This window comes from Sciurus carolinensis, chromosome 2 (genome assembly GCF_902686445.1).
Source record: "Sciurus carolinensis chromosome 2, mSciCar1.2, whole genome shotgun sequence".
Classification (NCBI taxonomy): Eukaryota; Metazoa; Chordata; class Mammalia; order Rodentia; family Sciuridae; genus Sciurus; species Sciurus carolinensis.
This window is the reverse complement of record NC_062214.1, coordinates 10,262,437-10,279,476: the sequence shown is the minus strand read 5'-3', so window position 1 is coordinate 10,279,476 and position 17,040 is coordinate 10,262,437. Positions and strand designations below refer to the sequence as shown.

General features: G+C 59.3%; 1 protein-coding gene across 1 annotated transcript in view; it reads left to right on the top strand.

The window, feature by feature from the left end:
- Nucleotides 1-17,040, top strand: part of Bcas4 (breast carcinoma amplified sequence 4) — a 55,465-nt gene that overhangs the window by 18,487 nt on the left and 19,938 nt on the right. The window contains exons 2-4 of the mRNA XM_047536248.1: nucleotides 200-271; nucleotides 7,618-7,719; nucleotides 16,900-17,022. Of these exons, the coding sequence (XP_047392204.1) occupies nucleotides 200-271; nucleotides 7,618-7,719; nucleotides 16,900-17,022 (297 nt within the window). The remainder of the gene's footprint in view (nucleotides 1-199; nucleotides 272-7,617; nucleotides 7,720-16,899; nucleotides 17,023-17,040) is intronic.

The window sequence follows — 17,040 nt, the reverse complement described above, 5'->3', positions numbered from 1 at the left end:
GGACGGGAGTCAAGATTGCCCTCAGTTCACTGCTACTTGAAACAAGCTTGCCAAGGTCTTGAGAAGGGGAAGGGGTCTAGAAGGAACCGGGCATATAATCCGAAGACTCAGTTTGCTTTACAAAAAGAAAAAAAAAAAAAAGTGAAGGTGCCCGTCTCCCTGGAAACCACTGCTGATCTGCAGGACCTTCTCTCTGCAGGCGAGGGAGGTGGAGGCCGCCATCGAGGGGATGCTCCTGGTGCTGGAGGAGTTCTGCAGCCTGGCCGCCGGGGTGAGTGCAGCCTGGGGGGCAGGGGCTTCCTGGGGGGCCATTGGTGGTGGGTGAGGGCCCGCAGGCAGCAGGGCCAGGCAGCCTCGCCCTCTCCCAGCCCAGGTGCCTCCTGGGCGGCCATCTTGCTCTCCTTCCCCAGACGGGCTCCCTGGTGGAGGAGGCGAGCGGGCCACAAGGTGGCGCTCTCGGGCACCACGCGGGAGCCTTCCGCGGGGCTGCCGACTATATTTAACTTTGCTGGGCTCTGAGCAGCTCGCTGCAAACATGGAGCCGGCCAGGAAATGGCTGCGGGCCTGGAGGCCGGGGAGGAGCCTCTGGCGGGCCGCAGCCGGGCGGGGTTGGCCTGGAGCTCCCTTCCGCATCCCTTCCTTCTCCCAGCCTTTGCCCCCTGCCCTGGAGTGTTGGCTCAAATCCCCTGGATGGGTGGGGAAGGAGCTGGAGAATCCCCAGGCCCAGCGAACAGGTCCTCGTAGAAGCCTCCTCTTGGTCACGTCCACCAGCCAGGTGTGGAGCCCTGAGGAGCAGTGATAGAATTTTCTAGAAGATTACAAGCTCATTAAAGGCAGCCCAGGAACCCAGGTTGGAGGCTTCTGCCTGCAGGCCCACAGCGCCTGCATCTCGTGCCCAGGCCCTTCCTCTCCCCAGGCTGGGTCTGGCCAGTGGACTTATGACCCGTGAAGCTCAGGGTCCCCTGAGAGGCGTTTGGGAAGGCCCAGGGGTGACAGTGACAGCAGCCCCAGAGGCTGCGCAGCGCCTGCTTTGTGCCAGACACTGTTCCTGTGCATCCGAAGGGCACCCAGTGCCTACCGGGCCAGCCCCTGGGGACACTGTGGGGCGAGATGGAAACCTGCCGGAGGTCCTGTGTTCACTCTGGAGGGCCAGCTTCTCCCTCCCAGGTGGGTCCACGTGGCAGCGAGATAACCAGGTGAACTTTCTACAGCCTGAATGAGCCTTCCTTCTCCACCTGGCGCCGGGCCCCTTCTCCTGACCAGGCCGCGTGACGAGCCAGAGGATGCGGTCAGATCCGTCCCTTTGGTGCCAGAGCCACCATGAGCGGTGACACAAAGGTGATCCAGGCAGAGGGAGGGATCCCAGAGCAGAGGTGTCCAGCCCCCCTGGGGACCTGGGGAGGCTTTCCAGAAAAGTGGGCCATGGATTTGGGGCCTGAAGGAAGAACAGGAAGTTCATCCGATGGGGAGGCAGAGTGTTTGGGTACAGGGACCAGCTGGGCGGAGCAGGGGCCGGGGAGGTGGCGGGTGCTGCCTGGAGGAGGCGACCTTGCAGAGAGGCAGGTCAGAAGGTGCTGTGGACTGAGGGCCAAGGACATCTGCCTCCTCAAGGCCCCGCCCATCCCCGAGTCTCCTGTGAAAGGAGAGCCGGTGGCCCTGCGAGGGCAGCCGGGCAGGATTCCCCATGGACGCGCGACAGAGGCCACACCACCCGGAACTCTGGGCGCCCCCAGGGGCCCGAGGCTGCAGGCAGCACCGGGGAGCGCCCCCAGCTGCAAGCGGACTTGAATGCCGAGGGTCTTGCGCAGGTGACTTCTGGCCCGGAACTGCCTTCAGATATGTTGATGCTGCTGGAAAAAAAAATGGAATCAGCGGCTGATATTTTTAGAATTTCATGCCAAAAAGTCTGGCTTTATGGTTTCCCTTGGAGAAGTGGAGATCTGGTCCCCCTGGGTGCTTGTCCCCACCTGGTAAGCATTTGCCCCCGTGGGTGGCAAGTGTGACACCCAAACTTGTCACAGCCCGCTGCCCCCTGGGGGGCCCTGCCTGGGGGCCACCCTGGGCTTATGTGTTTGGTGATAGAATATAATTCTCTGTACTTTGAACCCAACTGAGAGCAGGACGCTAAAGCCCGACCCAGGGGGTCCCCATTCCAGGAGGTGGAAGGGAGCGTGTCCCCTGTGGCTACCTCGCGAGTCCACGTCGACGGAGGCGCCCAGCCCGTTTGTCGGTGCACGATGCTTCTGCAGCCCCATGTTCTGTGCTGATGCCAGTGTCCTCTCAGCCCTGGCCGTCCAGGCCTGGCCTACCAGGTGCGCCTGCCCCTGCCTCAGGAGGCCCCCTACTGCGGAGGGGCACTGGCTACCAGCCTGAGGCTGGGGCCTCCTCTCTCTGAGAGCTGCTCTCAGATCCAAGGTAGGGATGAGCGGGGCCTGCAGGGAGCAGGTGACATCACGCTGTGGACCTCTCACGGTCCCCAACTCGGCTCAGCCTTCGATACACTGATCGACTTAGAGGCCCCAGAGAAGCCTGGCTTGCACTGTGTGGCCCCGGGAGAAGCCTCTTCCTCGCTGTGAAGACCAGGCTCCCAGAGGCCAAAGCCCAGCTTCCTGATGTGTTAGTCTGTCCACCAGCCTGTCCTTGGTCCCTGTCTGTGACTGAAATTCATTACTCTGTCCGGAGACCCGTTTTGACCTTGGACGTAACACCCTCTGGTGGTACGTGAAGCCTGTGTCTTCCCGCTGCGGGCCCCAGGCACCTCCCAGTCCTCTACCTCTTGAACCTAGTTTTCTCCTCTGTAAAATGGAGATGACGGTTCATCCTGAACCTGAAGCTTAGCGGTAGGAAACAACAGCAGCTCTATTGTGTGGGCTCTGCAGGCACAGAGGGGACAGCTCACTGGAGCCATGTGGCACTTGCTGGGGAGGCCCACGTTGGCTCCGTCATTCAGGTACATGACTGGGACCTGGGCTGGGTGCCAGCGCGCTGGGGACCGTGGGTGTGACTCCTCCACGCCACCTTCCACGTGGCTGCTTGGGCTTCCTCACTGCATGGCTGTCAGGTTCATGAGGCCTGGATATGGAAACCGACGCGGGGTCCCTTCGGTCATTCTTTACTGGTCAAAACAACCACAGAGCCCACCAAGGACCAAGGGGGAAGGGTGTGGACCCCTGCTTCCTGGAGGATGTGGCCATCCCAAACTACTCTGCCCCGCATTGGAGCTATATCCCCAGCCCTGGAGTAGGTGAGACAGAGGCGTGTGCTTGATTTATGTCACTAGAAGGCTGAAATTTTAAAACCACTAAGAGAGCACGTGTTCGCGAGGATGAAGCGCCACTGAAGGAAATGCAAACCAGTACAGCTGCTTCGGAGAAGTGTCTCATCAAGTTAAACGTGCTAATCCACACCCACTCTTCCTAATCTGAGGCCATTACAAAATACAGGTGAAAACCAGTGTCCACACAAAGGCTCAGACACCAGTGTTCGTAGCAGCCGTGTTCAAAAGACCGCAGACTGGACCAGCCCCCATGACTGTCAGCAAGGCAGTGGCTGAATAAATGGTTTATTGAAATACTACCCAGCAATAAAAAAGATGGACTCCTGTACACAGTGACAGGGTTTCACAAGTCTCCCAGGCACGACGCTGAGAGGAAGATGCCGGATACAAGAGGCCGCTGAGCAGTCCGTTCATAGGGAGTTCAGAAGGGCAGTGCCGTCGACAGGGGCCAATGGTAGATGGCGTTTAGCTTTGGGAGGGAGGTGGTGGCTGCCAGGAGGCAGGAGGGGCCTTCCCGGAAGATGGGTGTTCGGCACCTGGCTCTGGCTGTAATTATGCAGATGCAGGCACACATTTGGATCCCTCAGGTCGTGCACATAAGACCGGCACTTCATGTCAATCGTACTCAATCAACCATTTCTGAGCAGTGTCGGCCACATATGCGAGGACCAATCGATGGCAGCTGCTGATCGTCATCGTTACCAAAGCACCAGAGGCCACGCAGTGGTGATGTTATCCGGCGGCTGGATCTGAAGGGCCTTCCAGCCAGGCCCAGGGCAGCTCGTCCAGGCCCTCGAAGCCCCGGGCGCCAGACCCGCCTTCTGCCCGCGGCGGGCTCCGCGCACACAGCAGAAAATGTCCCGTTGGCCCAGAAGTTGCATCTGGCATCTGCATGGGGTCCTGGGCACGTGGCTGTCCTTCCTGGAGGTGCTGAAATGTCCTGGACAGCCGTCCGCTCTGTGATGACCTCACCACCCGCTGCCGGGCCGCGGGCTCCTGGGAGGCCGGGGGACTCCGGGCTAATAGACCTCTGGGTGTTTGTCCTGGCAGAGACCCAACGAGCACCGGTTCCTCCTGTCGTCTCTGTCCTTTACAGCCTACAGCCCGAGGCCTGCAGACTCAGACGCCTGCCACATGACGCCTGAGGTGGGTTGGGTGTGAACAAAGACGTGTCACTTTCTTCTGACTCTCTTCTAAGAAGAAAAGAGCCCCTGCAGCCACAGACTCCATGCTAGGGAGACTCTAGGGAGCGGTGGGGTCTGTGGTTAACCAAAGGGGACGGCTGTCACTCAGCTCTAGCTGCATCATGGCCATGTGGGAGAGGACACTGGCCGGCTCTGTGTGGCCCGCTCCTCTGATCTTTCACAAGAAGCCAGAAATCAGGGCTTCTAAGAGAAATAGCCTGAATTTGAGATCTGGGCGTTTCATTTGGTTGTGCTTTTGGTGTTGTTTTTAGGTGTGATCAGGCAGACATGGCAGGGGCCCCATGGGAGCCCCATGCAGACCCATGAGGGGGAGTGTTCGGGGACCACCCTAAGTTGGAATCCTACGTCTCCCACTTTCTAGCTCGTGGCTTTGGGCAGCTCATTGGTTCTCTGGGTCTGTTTCGTCACCCACGGAATCAGGCTGGGGATGGACCAGTGCGGGCGTCAGAGGCTCTGTCCCGCACGTGGTAACAGCTTGCAGGTCCCATGCCTGCTCGGCTGGGTCTACATTAAATGACCCTGACGTTGCCTGCCCTCTCCCCAGCCGGTGCGGGAACGCTATGGACGTTTTGGGGCTCTCCCAGCCCCGGGAGGCCCCCACCCTAGGAAACTGCCGTTCTTGTTGCCTACAGCTTCAGCTCGGGAGAGGCTGTTCAGAAGGGCCTCCTGCTCAGTCCAGCAGCCCCGCTGCTCCTCGGGGTCCTTCAGGTTCCCAGGAAGGTGGAGGCGGGCGGTTCTGGAGTCTCCCGTCCCCGACCTTCCTTCACTCAGACCAGTTTCCCTCTCAGCACCCCGTCTGTTTCTTTAGAATTAACAGAGAGAAGGTCCTTGCGTTGTTCCACTGTGGTCCAGCCTTGTGGTCCGCGGAGCCGATTATCCGCTCTGCTGCGTGACGGATGTCTCCGGGGCCGAGCCTGGGTGGGGATGGGCCTCTCCAGCACTTCAGCCTCAGGGAAGAAAGCGGGGCGCCCGAGGGCTTTTCCCTGTGGGGGGCCCGCAGGTTAGGGTGGGGACTGTGTTCAAGGAGCCCAGGCTGCCTGGCTGACGCAGACCTGGCCACCGGGACTTTCGACGTGCTCTGTGGCCTGGATTGGAACAGCTTCAGATGTCCACGTTCTCCAGACAGCTCAGAGTGGCTGCCCGCCGGGGCGCACTGGTGGGCTGGGGGCAACGAGGGGTGCTGCTCCCGCCGTCCCCTCCTCCCTGCCCCAGGTCCAGTCTAGGGCGCCCCGGGGCTCAATGGCATGTCTCCCGGGTCTCTCTGGCTGAGGCAGTTTTGGTCTCTCCCTTGCTTTTCCAGAGAGTTCTGCCACATGGTGGTCAGCGTCTGGTAGCTGGTCCCTCCATTCGGGTTCCTCGTGGCCGGACTGGAGCCTTGGCTCATGGGAAGAGGCCCACCAGGGGGGCGCCTTCTCCTCACTCTGCCGGCTCAGATGCCCCAGGGCGTCTCTGTTGATGTGACGTCCGCTGCCCTGCAGGGGGATGTTTGCTGTGTCCCCGAGCTGTTCACGTGCACCTCACGCTCGGGCGTGCCCTGGTCCTCGGGGTCCTCGGGGACGGGCTCCAGGGCTGTCTTTGGACACTAAAGTGCCAGGAGGCTCACATCCCTGATATCACCGGCTCAGCACTAGCAGGTGGCCTGTCCCCACCCTCCCTCCGGCCTGTTTTTAAATGCAATGCTGGGATGGAACCCGGGCCTCGGGCGTGACCGCTGAGCCCCGCCCGCCTCGGCTTACTCCAGACCATCCCAAGGCGACTGTGATGCCGATGCAGTGCAAGGCCACGTCACTTGTGGTGACAAGGGCCAAACGTCTGTATGCGCGGGCACAGGCACAGCCCTTCTTATTTCTGACCTGGTTGGTACGCGGCCGAGGCGTCCTGTGGCCGCGTCCTTGGCTTTGGGCTATGACCCGTCGCCGTGGTTTCATTCGTCACTAGGCGTTCCTGCCTGGCTGTTGCCCTCTCAAGCTGGGTCCCGCGCCCCTTGGTGTGTCCCCAGCCTGTGTCCCCTGCCCCTGGGGCTGAGATGCTCCCGGCTCATCTGACATGTTCCCCGAGCCAGCCTTGGGACCACCCACTTCTCTGCTTGAATCTTAAGGCCGTAGATTTAACACCAGAACCTTGGGGCCGGGCGGGGTGCCCCTGAGGGCCACGCTCAAGCCCGGCGGTCTGTTCACCGCGGTGTTCTTGTGGGAGAGGCTCCTGAGCACCTCCTTTTACAGAGGAGGAAACCAAGCCTCGGGGAGGCCGGGGACTGGCCTGGGGTCCCGGTGAGGGGTGGGTAGGTACTGAGGTCAGACACACGCCACTGCCCAGGGCTGACCTTCGACCTCGTGGAATCGGCATGAGACCGGCGTCCCTGAGTGCTGGGCTTGGAGCCGGGTGCCCCGGGAGATGGCGGGGCCACCCCCAGAGCTAAATTCAGACATCGTCCTGAACCCTGAGTCCAGCTTCTACTGAGCCGGCTGGCGCTCCTCTGACCGTGGACCCCAGCCCCTGGCTCCAGGGCTGCAGAGGAACCGTCCCAGACACGCCGAGCAGGCTGCCAGGGGTGTGGGGACCAGCATTTGGCAGCCTCCACCAGGGATCCCAGTGGCCCAGCTTTGGAGGGCAGTAGGTGCACTGCCCCCCCTTTTCAGGTGCCTGAAGGCTGAAGAAATTGAAGATGAAATAAGATGGTACAAGAAAGAACCCAGCCCAGCACCACGTGTAGGAAGCACCTGGATCCGCCAGCACCGTGGCCCCCATTAATGTTATTAATGAATATTAACGACAGCTCTCAACCTGCGAGTATTAATTCCATCACAAGGAAAGCGGGACTCGCCCCGACTTTGATTTAGGGAAGATTTTGATTCTTTCCGTTTGCTCTAGATCAGTGGTTTGCAAAATGAAGATACTTAGTCTGGGCTCATGTGGCTGGTGTTCGGGGGATGAGGACTCATTTTCAATTCAGTGAATAACACCTGGGTGAGTGTGGGTCCCTGGAGGGGTAGGTCGGTCCCCATGGGGACTCCGCGTCGCTCCTGGGCCCGTCCTCAGGCGGGATGCTGCCTGACACCTCGGCCAGCGGCGAGGTCGGTGAGACCCCTGTGAGGGCCGCCAGGGGCAGAGGGCCTCACCAGCTGCCCTCTTTAGATCAGGAGCGACACTTCTCAGATCCTGGAGGAGAACATCCCAGTCCTGAAGGGCAAAGTGACAGAAATGCGTGGCATCTACGCCAAAGTGGACCGGCTGGAGGTAGGTCCAGGACGGGGAGGCTCCCCCGTGACCACGGGCTCGTCTGACCTTGAGGCTGTGGGCGTGGGGCCTGGGGGGGCTGGGGTGAAGGGAGGGGCTGTCGTATCTTTAAAAGACCGTGGTATTTTTTTTAAATGACCAAAGTCTGTTTCCAACATTTAAAAACTGAGCTACTTTATATCAAAATCTAAAATTTGAAGCTTCTTTGAAAATTCAGAAGCATTGACAAACTTGGGCCCACATTTCTTTAAGTACTTTAAATCTGTTTATTTTCAAAATGTAAATAACTCAGGTGTGCACATGGCCAGTACAGTTGGGTGGCTTTTCACCTGTGCCAACCCCACGTGAAGCACGTGAAGGTGACCCGGATGAGACAGAGCGTCTGCAGCCCTGGCTGTGCCCTCTCTCCCTCTCTCTCTCTGTCTCTCTGTCTCTCTCTCTCTCTCTCCCCTCTCTCTCTCTCTCTCTCTCTCTCTCTCTCTCTGTCTGCATACTGGGTACCACTAAGCTACATCTGCAGTCCTTTTTGTTTATTTTTTGGTTTTGAGACAGAATCACCCTAAGTTGTTGATAGTCTCACCAAGTGGCTGAGGCTGGCCTCAAACTTGTGATACCCTGCCTCAGCCTCCCAAGTCATTGGAATCACAGGCTGCATCCTTGAATAGGTGCCCCCGCTTGCCACAGTCCCCACCATGCCCAGTTGCCCACCCACTCATCTGCCCCACCTCATCCTTGGCTGGCCAGCTCTGAGACTTGGCATCTCGTTTCCCTCTTGCTCCCTGCCAGGCTGGTTCCCTCCCTGTCCCTGTCCCCCAGAGGAGGGGCTCAAGCCCTGGGAGCTGAGCCCATCCCCTGGAGACGCCACTGGTTACGTGACACCGGAGCCTAACCTCTCATCCACCTGGGGTCCTCGGCTTGGGTCCCTGGCCACTTGCTCAGCGGAAGACCAGGGGGCTGGGCTCGCAGTGGTAGGTGGTCACCTGGCTGGAGGGGCGGGGCCCCTGGGAGCTGCGGAGGGATCCAGCAAGGCCGTCAATACTGACTTAGCAGAGAATTAACATTCCTGTCAGCGGAGAGCGGCGCAGGAATATAATTAAAATGCCGCCCTTGGAATAGCTGATCCATTTAAATTTTATTCCACACGTTGAACAGAGGAAGGGGGCGTGCGAGGCTCTGCTCAGCTCCCGCCTGGTGGCCGGCTTCGGAGCCACTGCTTTCCTTGGCGTTCCGTGTGCCGACACGGAGGCCTACCCTCTGCCACCGAGGCTGTCACAGCATAGTGGAGGGACAGGCGCGTCCTGCACTGGAGGGCGCTGGACAAGCCCTTCTACCATGGTCCCCCTGCTGCTGGAGCGAGGGCCGAGGGCATGTGGCGTCCAGCCGCCTGCAGGTCAGGTCCTTGCCCAGAGGCAGGAGCCCAAGTGCCCGGCTGAGAGGAAGGCGCGGAGTCTGGCTCTTTCCGGGGGTCCAGGGAGAGCCTGTTCCCCACCTCCTCCCTCTTCCTGCCTCTCCCACGCTGACACCCCCCTCCGCAAGGACCCCTGTTGTGATGTTGGGCCCCGGGTGGTGCAGGGCGACCCTCCAGGCCAAAAGCCTTCGCTCGGCCACACCTGCCAGGTCTGTTTGGCCAGCAGGGTGGCACGTTTGGGGACCAGGACAGAAGTGTCTTTGGGCCACCCTACTCTGCCGACCACAGGCTCAGCCAGGCTGGCGGGGTCCCCAGGCCCCTGGAGGGGAAGTGGGGCAGCTGCGGGGCTGGAGGGGCCGGGCGGGCACAGCTCAAGCAGAAGCTCTGGCGGGAAGGGCTGGGCGGGAAGGGGCTGCAGCAGAGTCCCCGCCAAGGGCCTTGTGATGAGCGGGGCTGGGGACGTCAGCAGCAGGACCCAGGCCGCCCGGACCTTGCTGTCCAAGGCCAACTCTTTCAGCCTTTATCCCCAAAAGGAAGCTGCGGGGTTTCCACATCCCGGCCTGAAAGCCCTGCTGCGGGGCGTGTGCCTGGCAGCCCCGGCTCTGCCCACGAGGTGCCATTAGCACCCCTCCCTCCCGCCCCCCAGTTGCATGTCTCCAGATGTGGCAGATGTCCCCTGGGGCGACTCCTGGCTTCCTGGTCCCAGTGGCGAGCTCATTTCCCTGCACCAGGAGAGTCGCCTGGGACTTCTTCAGAGCTTCCTGTGTTCAACAAGCATCTGTTGAACCATGGCCCACCCAGCATGGTGCTGGGACACCTGAGGTGGGACCCCTGGTCCCCTGCTGTCGGCCCTCTAGGAGCACCAGACGGGGAAGCAGGCTGGGTAGGGCGGGGCTGTGGGAGCAGCCCAGGGTGACCGAGCAGAGCCAGGACACACTGTCCGTGTGACCGGCCTGCTCTGGGCTCTTCACTGACAGAGCCATACCAAGTGGCCTTTGGTGCCTGATCCCTGTCACTTAGTGCTGGCCGTGTCTTGGTCTGGTCAGAACTTCGTTCCTGGTTACGGCTGAGTTGTAGTCCAGCATGTGGACTTGCCAGGTGTCCTTTGTCCGTTTGTCAGTTGGTGGACGCTGGGTTGCTTTGACTTCGTGGCTGTTGAGAATATCGCTGCTGGACATTTGTGGATGAGCTTTTGCATAGGTTATGTTTGCTGTGGTTTGGAGTAAATGGCTCGGAGTGGAAATGCTGTGTCCCACGGTAACTCTTTTTAGCAACTTCCAAGCGGTTTTCCAAAGTGATCGCACTGTTACATCCCGGCAGCAGTGCCCAGAAGCGTTAGGTGGAGGTTGCCGATTTGCCTGTTAACGGGAGCAGTGCTGCTAGGGGCCCGGTGCTGGAGGACTGGCCCTCACTCCCTTGTGGGAACAGCTGCTTTGAGCAGTAACTGTCCCCTTCCACGGGGCGAGAGTCTCTGGGCTGCACAGTCCCCGCTCTGCCCTAGAGTCTCACCAACTTTGAGACTGCGAGGCACGTCCCTCGCATCGACGCCCTGGCCCCGTGGGGACCCCAGGTGACGAGCAAGTCAGTGGCATTCACGGAGCACAAGACCACCCTGCTCTCAGAATGGGTGTGGCTTGCCAGGTGGGGCCTGGGAACCACAAGCGACCTCTCAGGCTGGCACTTGGTTTCATTAATACAGGTGAACATTTATTGGGCCCCTGCTGAGAGCCAGGGGTACGAGGCCTTGGTGCAGGAGGCCTCTCCTCCACAGCCCCGGCTCACAGGAAGAGAAGCTGAGCCCCGAGAGAAGGGACTGGCCGAGACCCCAGGGAGGCCCTGCCGGCGGGGCTGCAGGTCTGCGCCCCTCAGTGCCGGAGCTGGGCCTTTGCAGAAGCTCCGATGCCTCGGTCCCTCCTCTCCTGCCCTCCATGCCCTCGCCTCCCAGGGTCACTGTGGCAGTTTTCACTCAAGAGAAGAGAAACCTCCCGGCTCCAGCCGCCTGCTGGCCTCTCTCCCTCTGCCACTGCGCCCTGGCCCCGTGGACAGATGGACGAGCAACCATGGGCTCCCAAGTCAGGCCTGCAGGCCCGCCCAGGCGCAGCCTTCAGGTGCCTGGCCCGGCCGCCTGACATGCAGGGCAGGGTCGGAGCAGCGGCCGGAGAAGAGGATGGTGGCTCCCTGTTCACCACCAGGTGTGCTGGCCAGGGGCAGCTTCCCGCCAGCCCCGGGGCCTCGCACGTCACACATGCACACTCACACGTGCACACACACACACACACACACACACACTCACATGTGCACGTGCACACACTCACATGTGCACACACGTGCACACATGCACACACATACACATGCAAACACACATACTCATACACTCACATACACTCACATGTGCACACACTCACACACATGCTCACACATACATTCACACATGCACACACATACACACACGTGTGTGCACATATATACATGCACACACACACATGCCCCTACGGTCACTCCCTCACATACTCACACACATACATTTATATATGCACATACACATGCTCACACATACATTCACACATGCACACACATACACACACATGTGTGTGCACATATATACATGCACACACACACATGCCCCTATGGTCACTCCCTCACATACTCACACACATACATTTATATATGCACATACACATGCTCACACATACCTGCGCATGTACACTCACTCACATATTCACATACTCATGGACACACAGTCGTGCACATATACACTCACATATGCACACACATACACACACCACACATACACACAGTCACACAAATGTACTCTCAAACACACACACTCACATATACACATACACATGCCCCCACATGTACATTCATTCACAAACACATGTACACATTCACACTCATACACACACATGTACATGTACACTTACAAATGTACACACACATAACACAACACACATTCTCACACATACACGTGCTTACATATGCCCCCACCTACTCACACGTACACATGCACATATACACTCATACATGCATACAGACATATATAACACCAACAAACATGCTCACACACATGCACATACACAAACTTGCTAACACTTACATGTGTACACACACATCCTCACCCAGACATACACACAAATACTCTTACACACATACACTCACACATGTGCTCACATATGCACATACTCACACATGCCTCATGCATATACACACTCATGTGCACCCCCACTCACATGCATACACTCACAGCACACAGACACACACACATCCATATCTTCACACACATACACATTGACACACATGCTCACACACACATACATGCACACACATACACATCCCACATGCACATGCACACGCACACCATGTCGCTCATTCAGCATCTCCCCTCCTGCAGCCAGAACCAGGTAGCATGGCCCAGCAGATGCCTGCAGCGTGGGCTCCTCCATGCCTTTTGCTGAGAAGGTGCTGCTCACCAGCTCTCCAGCTCTCCTGCTCACCAACTCTCCTGCTCTCCCACTCACCCGCTCACCAGCTCTCCAGCTCTCCTGCTCACCAGCTCTCCAGCTCTCCCACTCACCCGCTCACCTGCTCTCCCACTCACCTGCTCACCAGCTCTCCTGCTCACCAGCTCTCCTGCTGTCCCGCTCACCAGCTCTCCTGCTCTCCCACTCACCCGCTCACCAGCTCTCCCACTCACCCGCTCACCAGCTCTCCTGCTCACCCGCTCACCAGCTCTCCTGCTCACCAGCTCTCCTGCTCTCCCGCTCACCAGCTCTCCAGTTCTCCTGCTCTCCCGCTCACCAGCTCTCCAGCTCTCCCGCTCACTAGCTCTCCAGCTCTCCTGCTATCCCGCTCGCCTGCTTTCCCGCTCACCAGCTCTCCCGCTCACCAGCTCTCCTGCTCTCCCACTCACCAGCTCTCCCACTCACCCGCTCACCAGCTCTCCCACTCACCAGCTCTCCTGCTCTCCTGCTCACCAGCTCTCCAGCTCTCCTGCTATCCCGCTCACCAGCACTCCTGCTCTCCTGCTCTCCCGCTCACCAACTCTCCCGCTCACCAGCTCTCCTGCTCTCCCGCTCACCAGCTCTCCAGCTCTCCCGCTCACCAGCTCTCCAGCTCTCCCACTCACTAGCTCTCCATCTCTCCCACTCACTAGCTCTCCATCTCTCCCGCTCACTAGCTCTCCCGCCCACCAGCTCTCCTGCTCTCCCGCTCACCAGCTCTCATGCTCTCCCACTCACCAGCTCTCCCGCTCACCAGCTCTCCCACTCATCAGCTCTCCCGCTCTCCTGCTCTCCCGCTCACCAGCTCTCCAGCTCTCCTGCTCTCCTGCTCACCAGCTCTCCCACTCACCAGCTCTCCCGCTCACCAGCTCTCGTGCTCTCCTACTCACCAGCTCTCCCGCTCTCCTGCTCACCAGCTCTCCAGCTCTCCTGCTCACTAGCTCTCCCGCTCACCAGCTCTCCTGCTCTCCAGCCCTCCCGCTCACCAGCTCTCCAGCTCTCCCGCTCTCCCGCTCACCAACTCTCCTGTTCTCCAGCTCTCCCGCTCACCAGCTCTCCAGCTCTCCCGTCACCAGCTCTCCTGCTCACCAGCTCTCCCGCTCACCCACTCACCAACTCTCCTGCTCTCCCGCTCACCAGGTCTCCCGCTCTCCTGCTCACTAGCTCTCCTGCTCTCCCACTCTCCCGCTCACCAGCTCTCCCGCTCACCAGCTCTCCAGCTCTCCCACTCTCCCGCTCACCAGCTCTCCCGCTCACCAGCTCTCCAGCTCTCCCGCTCACTAGCTCTCCTGCTCTCCCGCTCACCCGCTCACCAGCTCTCCCGCTCACCAGCTCTCCCGCTCACCAGCTCTCCTACTCTCCAGCTCTCCCGCTCACCAGGTCTCCTGCTCTCCCGCTCACTAGCTCTCCTGCTCTCCCCGCTCACCCACTCACCAGCTCTCCCGCTCACCAACTCTCCTGCTCTCCCGCTCTCCCACTTACCTGCTCACTAGCTCTCCCGCTCACCAGCTCTCCCGCTCTCCTGCTCTCCCCGCTCTCCTGCTCTCCTGCTCACCAGCTCTCCAGCTCTCCTGCTCACCCGCTCACCAGATCTCCAGCTCTCCTGCTCACCCGCTCACCAACTCTTCTGCTCTCCCACTCACCAGTCTCCTGCTCTCCCGCTCTACTGCTCTCCCACTCACCTGCTATCCCGTTCACCAGCCTCCAGTTCTCCAGCTGTCCTGCTCTCCCGCTCACCAGCTCTCCCGCTCACCAGCTCTCCCGTTCTCCCACTCACCTGCTCACTAGCTCTCCCGCTCACCAGCTCTCCCGCTCTCCTGCTCTCCTGCTCACCAGCTCTCCAGCTCTCCTGCTCTCCCGCTCACCAGCTCTCCTGCTCACCTGCTCACCAGCTCTCCAGCTCTCCTGCTCACCTGCTCACCAACTCTTCTGCTCTCCCGCTCTCCTGCTCTCCGGCTCACCAGCTCTCCAGCTCTCCCGCTCTCCTGCTCTTCCGCTCTCCTGCTCTCCTACTCACCTGCTCTCCCGCTCACCAGCTCTCCAGCTCTCCCGCTCACCAGTCTCCTGCTCTCCCGCTTTCCTGCTCTCCCGCTCTCCTGCTCTCCCACTCACCTGCTCTCCTGCTCACCAGCTCTCCCACTCACCCGCTCACCTGCTCACCAGCTCTCCTGCTCTCCCACTCTCCAGCTCTCCTGCTCTCCCGCTCACCAGCTCTCCAGCTCTCCTGCTCTTCCACTCACCAGCTCTCCTGCTCACCTGCTCACGCCCCTGTTCCTGCGCTCAGTCCCCACACTGTGTGCACTCCTGCACATGCCCTCGCCCTCAGGAGACCCCTCTGCTGCACCAAGCCCCCCAGGCTGGCTCAGTACCTCCCCTCACAGTGCCACATGCTGGGGGAGGCTGAGAGTACCTGGAAAGAATTGCACAGGGCCACAAGGGCTGAGGACAGGGAGACAGGGCGACTCCAGAGTGGCTCAGGGCATATGAGACCAGGTGGTCTGGGAGGACCTCTGAGAAACACACATTTAATTCAAGGCCTGAAAGGTAAGCAGCGCCACCCTTGAGGAGCAGAGAGAAGGGTACCCTAAGCAGGCACAGGCCCTGTGGAGGCAGAGTGAGCTGGGCACTCTGGTGGAACCCAGGGGACGGAGGGGGTGCTGTGGGATGGGTGCAGCGGGGAGGGCTGGATGGAGGTGGCAGGGACACCTGGTGCCCATTACTGTTGCAGGAGTCGTTTTCATTTCACCATTGGAGCAAACGAAGGAGGGGGCCTTGTCTGAGGTGGCATCTCTAGTGGCCCTGGCTGCTTACACACACACACGTGGACATGTGTGCACACATGCTGAGATAGAGAAAGGTGTGGAAGGCACACCCAAGGTCACAAATGGTTGTGTCAGATTTTCCTGGGCTTACATATTTAAGTGTAGGTTTATTGCTAGCATGGATGAAACTGGAATCTTTGCATAAAATTGGAATGTCCTTTTTTCTTTTTAAAAATTATAATGTCTAACATTCCCTTCCTCCCTCTCTCCCTCTCCCTCTCCCTCTCCCCCCTCCCTCCCTCTCCCTCTCCCCCCCTCTCCCTCTCCCCCCTCCCTCTCCCTCTCCTCTCCCCCCTCCCTCCCTCTCCCTCTCCCCTCTCTCCCTCTCCCCCTCCCTCTCCTTCCTCTCCCCCCTCCCTCTCCCTCCCTCTCTGTCCCTCTCTCTCTCTCTTTCTCTCTCTCTCTCTCTTTCCTTTCTTCCTTCAGTGCTGGAGGCAGCACCCAGGGCCTTGCACGTGACTGGCAAGGCCTATCACTGAGCTTCACCCCATCGAGCTCTTCATAGGTGCTGAGCACTTAACTTCTTTAATAAGGTGCTACATCCATTTTACAGATAAGGAAGTTGAGACTAATAGAAATGAAGCCCCCTGCCAGGAGGCACACAGTTAGTGAGGGTGAACTTGGATCCTAATCAGAGTCTGACTCCAGACAGTTTTTTGAGTTGGAAACTGGGTACCCAAAGCCTTGGGCCAGTTGGTCTCCTGTGGGTTTCGACCTAGCGACCTTGTTCCCCTCCATCTCCACTTAGTCCTCTCCACCTGCCTGACCCCTGGAAGCTTCCAAATTCCAGTGTTCATCAACTATTAAAGTGAGCATTTGGCAATTTCTAAAAATACCTCTGTTTTGTGTTTTGGTTTTGGCACTGGGGATTGAACCCAGGGCACTCAACCACCAAGCCACATCCCAGCCCTTTTTATTTTGAGACAGGATTTCACTAAGTTACTGAGGCTGGCCTTGAACTTGAGGTCCTCCTGCCTCAGCCATTTGAGTTGCTGGGATCACCAGCGTGTGCCACCACGCTTAGCTAGTAAAGTCCCATCTTCATAATAATTTCTAAAAGGCTTTGAAATATGACGGATGTGCTTTGAATCTCCTCACTACTGTCTCCAGGCTACGTGACTTTGGGCGGGTGACCCAAACTCTCTGAGCCTCAGTTGTCCTCCTCTGTAAAAGAGAGGCTGAAAATGGGGTCCCTGGGGGAAAGATCCACAGGATACCCACCAGGGTTGGGTGGGTGCCAGCAGAAGTGGCCACTGTTATGCGGGGCCTCTGAACATGTCCTCTGCTGAGCAGGCCTTGCCAGGCCCCGCAGGGAGCTGTGGGGCCTGGAGGAGGGAGGCGGGTGCCGGTGATCACGGCCTGGCGTCCCTGCCGGCTGAGGGAGCCCGGCCAGGAACGTGCTCCCACCTGCTACAGATGTGGCTTCATGGACTCTCTGTCTCTCTGCCAGGCCTTCGTCAAGATGGTTGGGCAGCACGCTGCCCTCCTGGAAGCCCACGTGCTCCAGGCTGAGCGGGACCACAGGGCCTTTCCGCAGGCCCTGAGGAGGTGGCTGGGCTCCACCTTCAGAAATGTGAGTATCTGGCCCCCA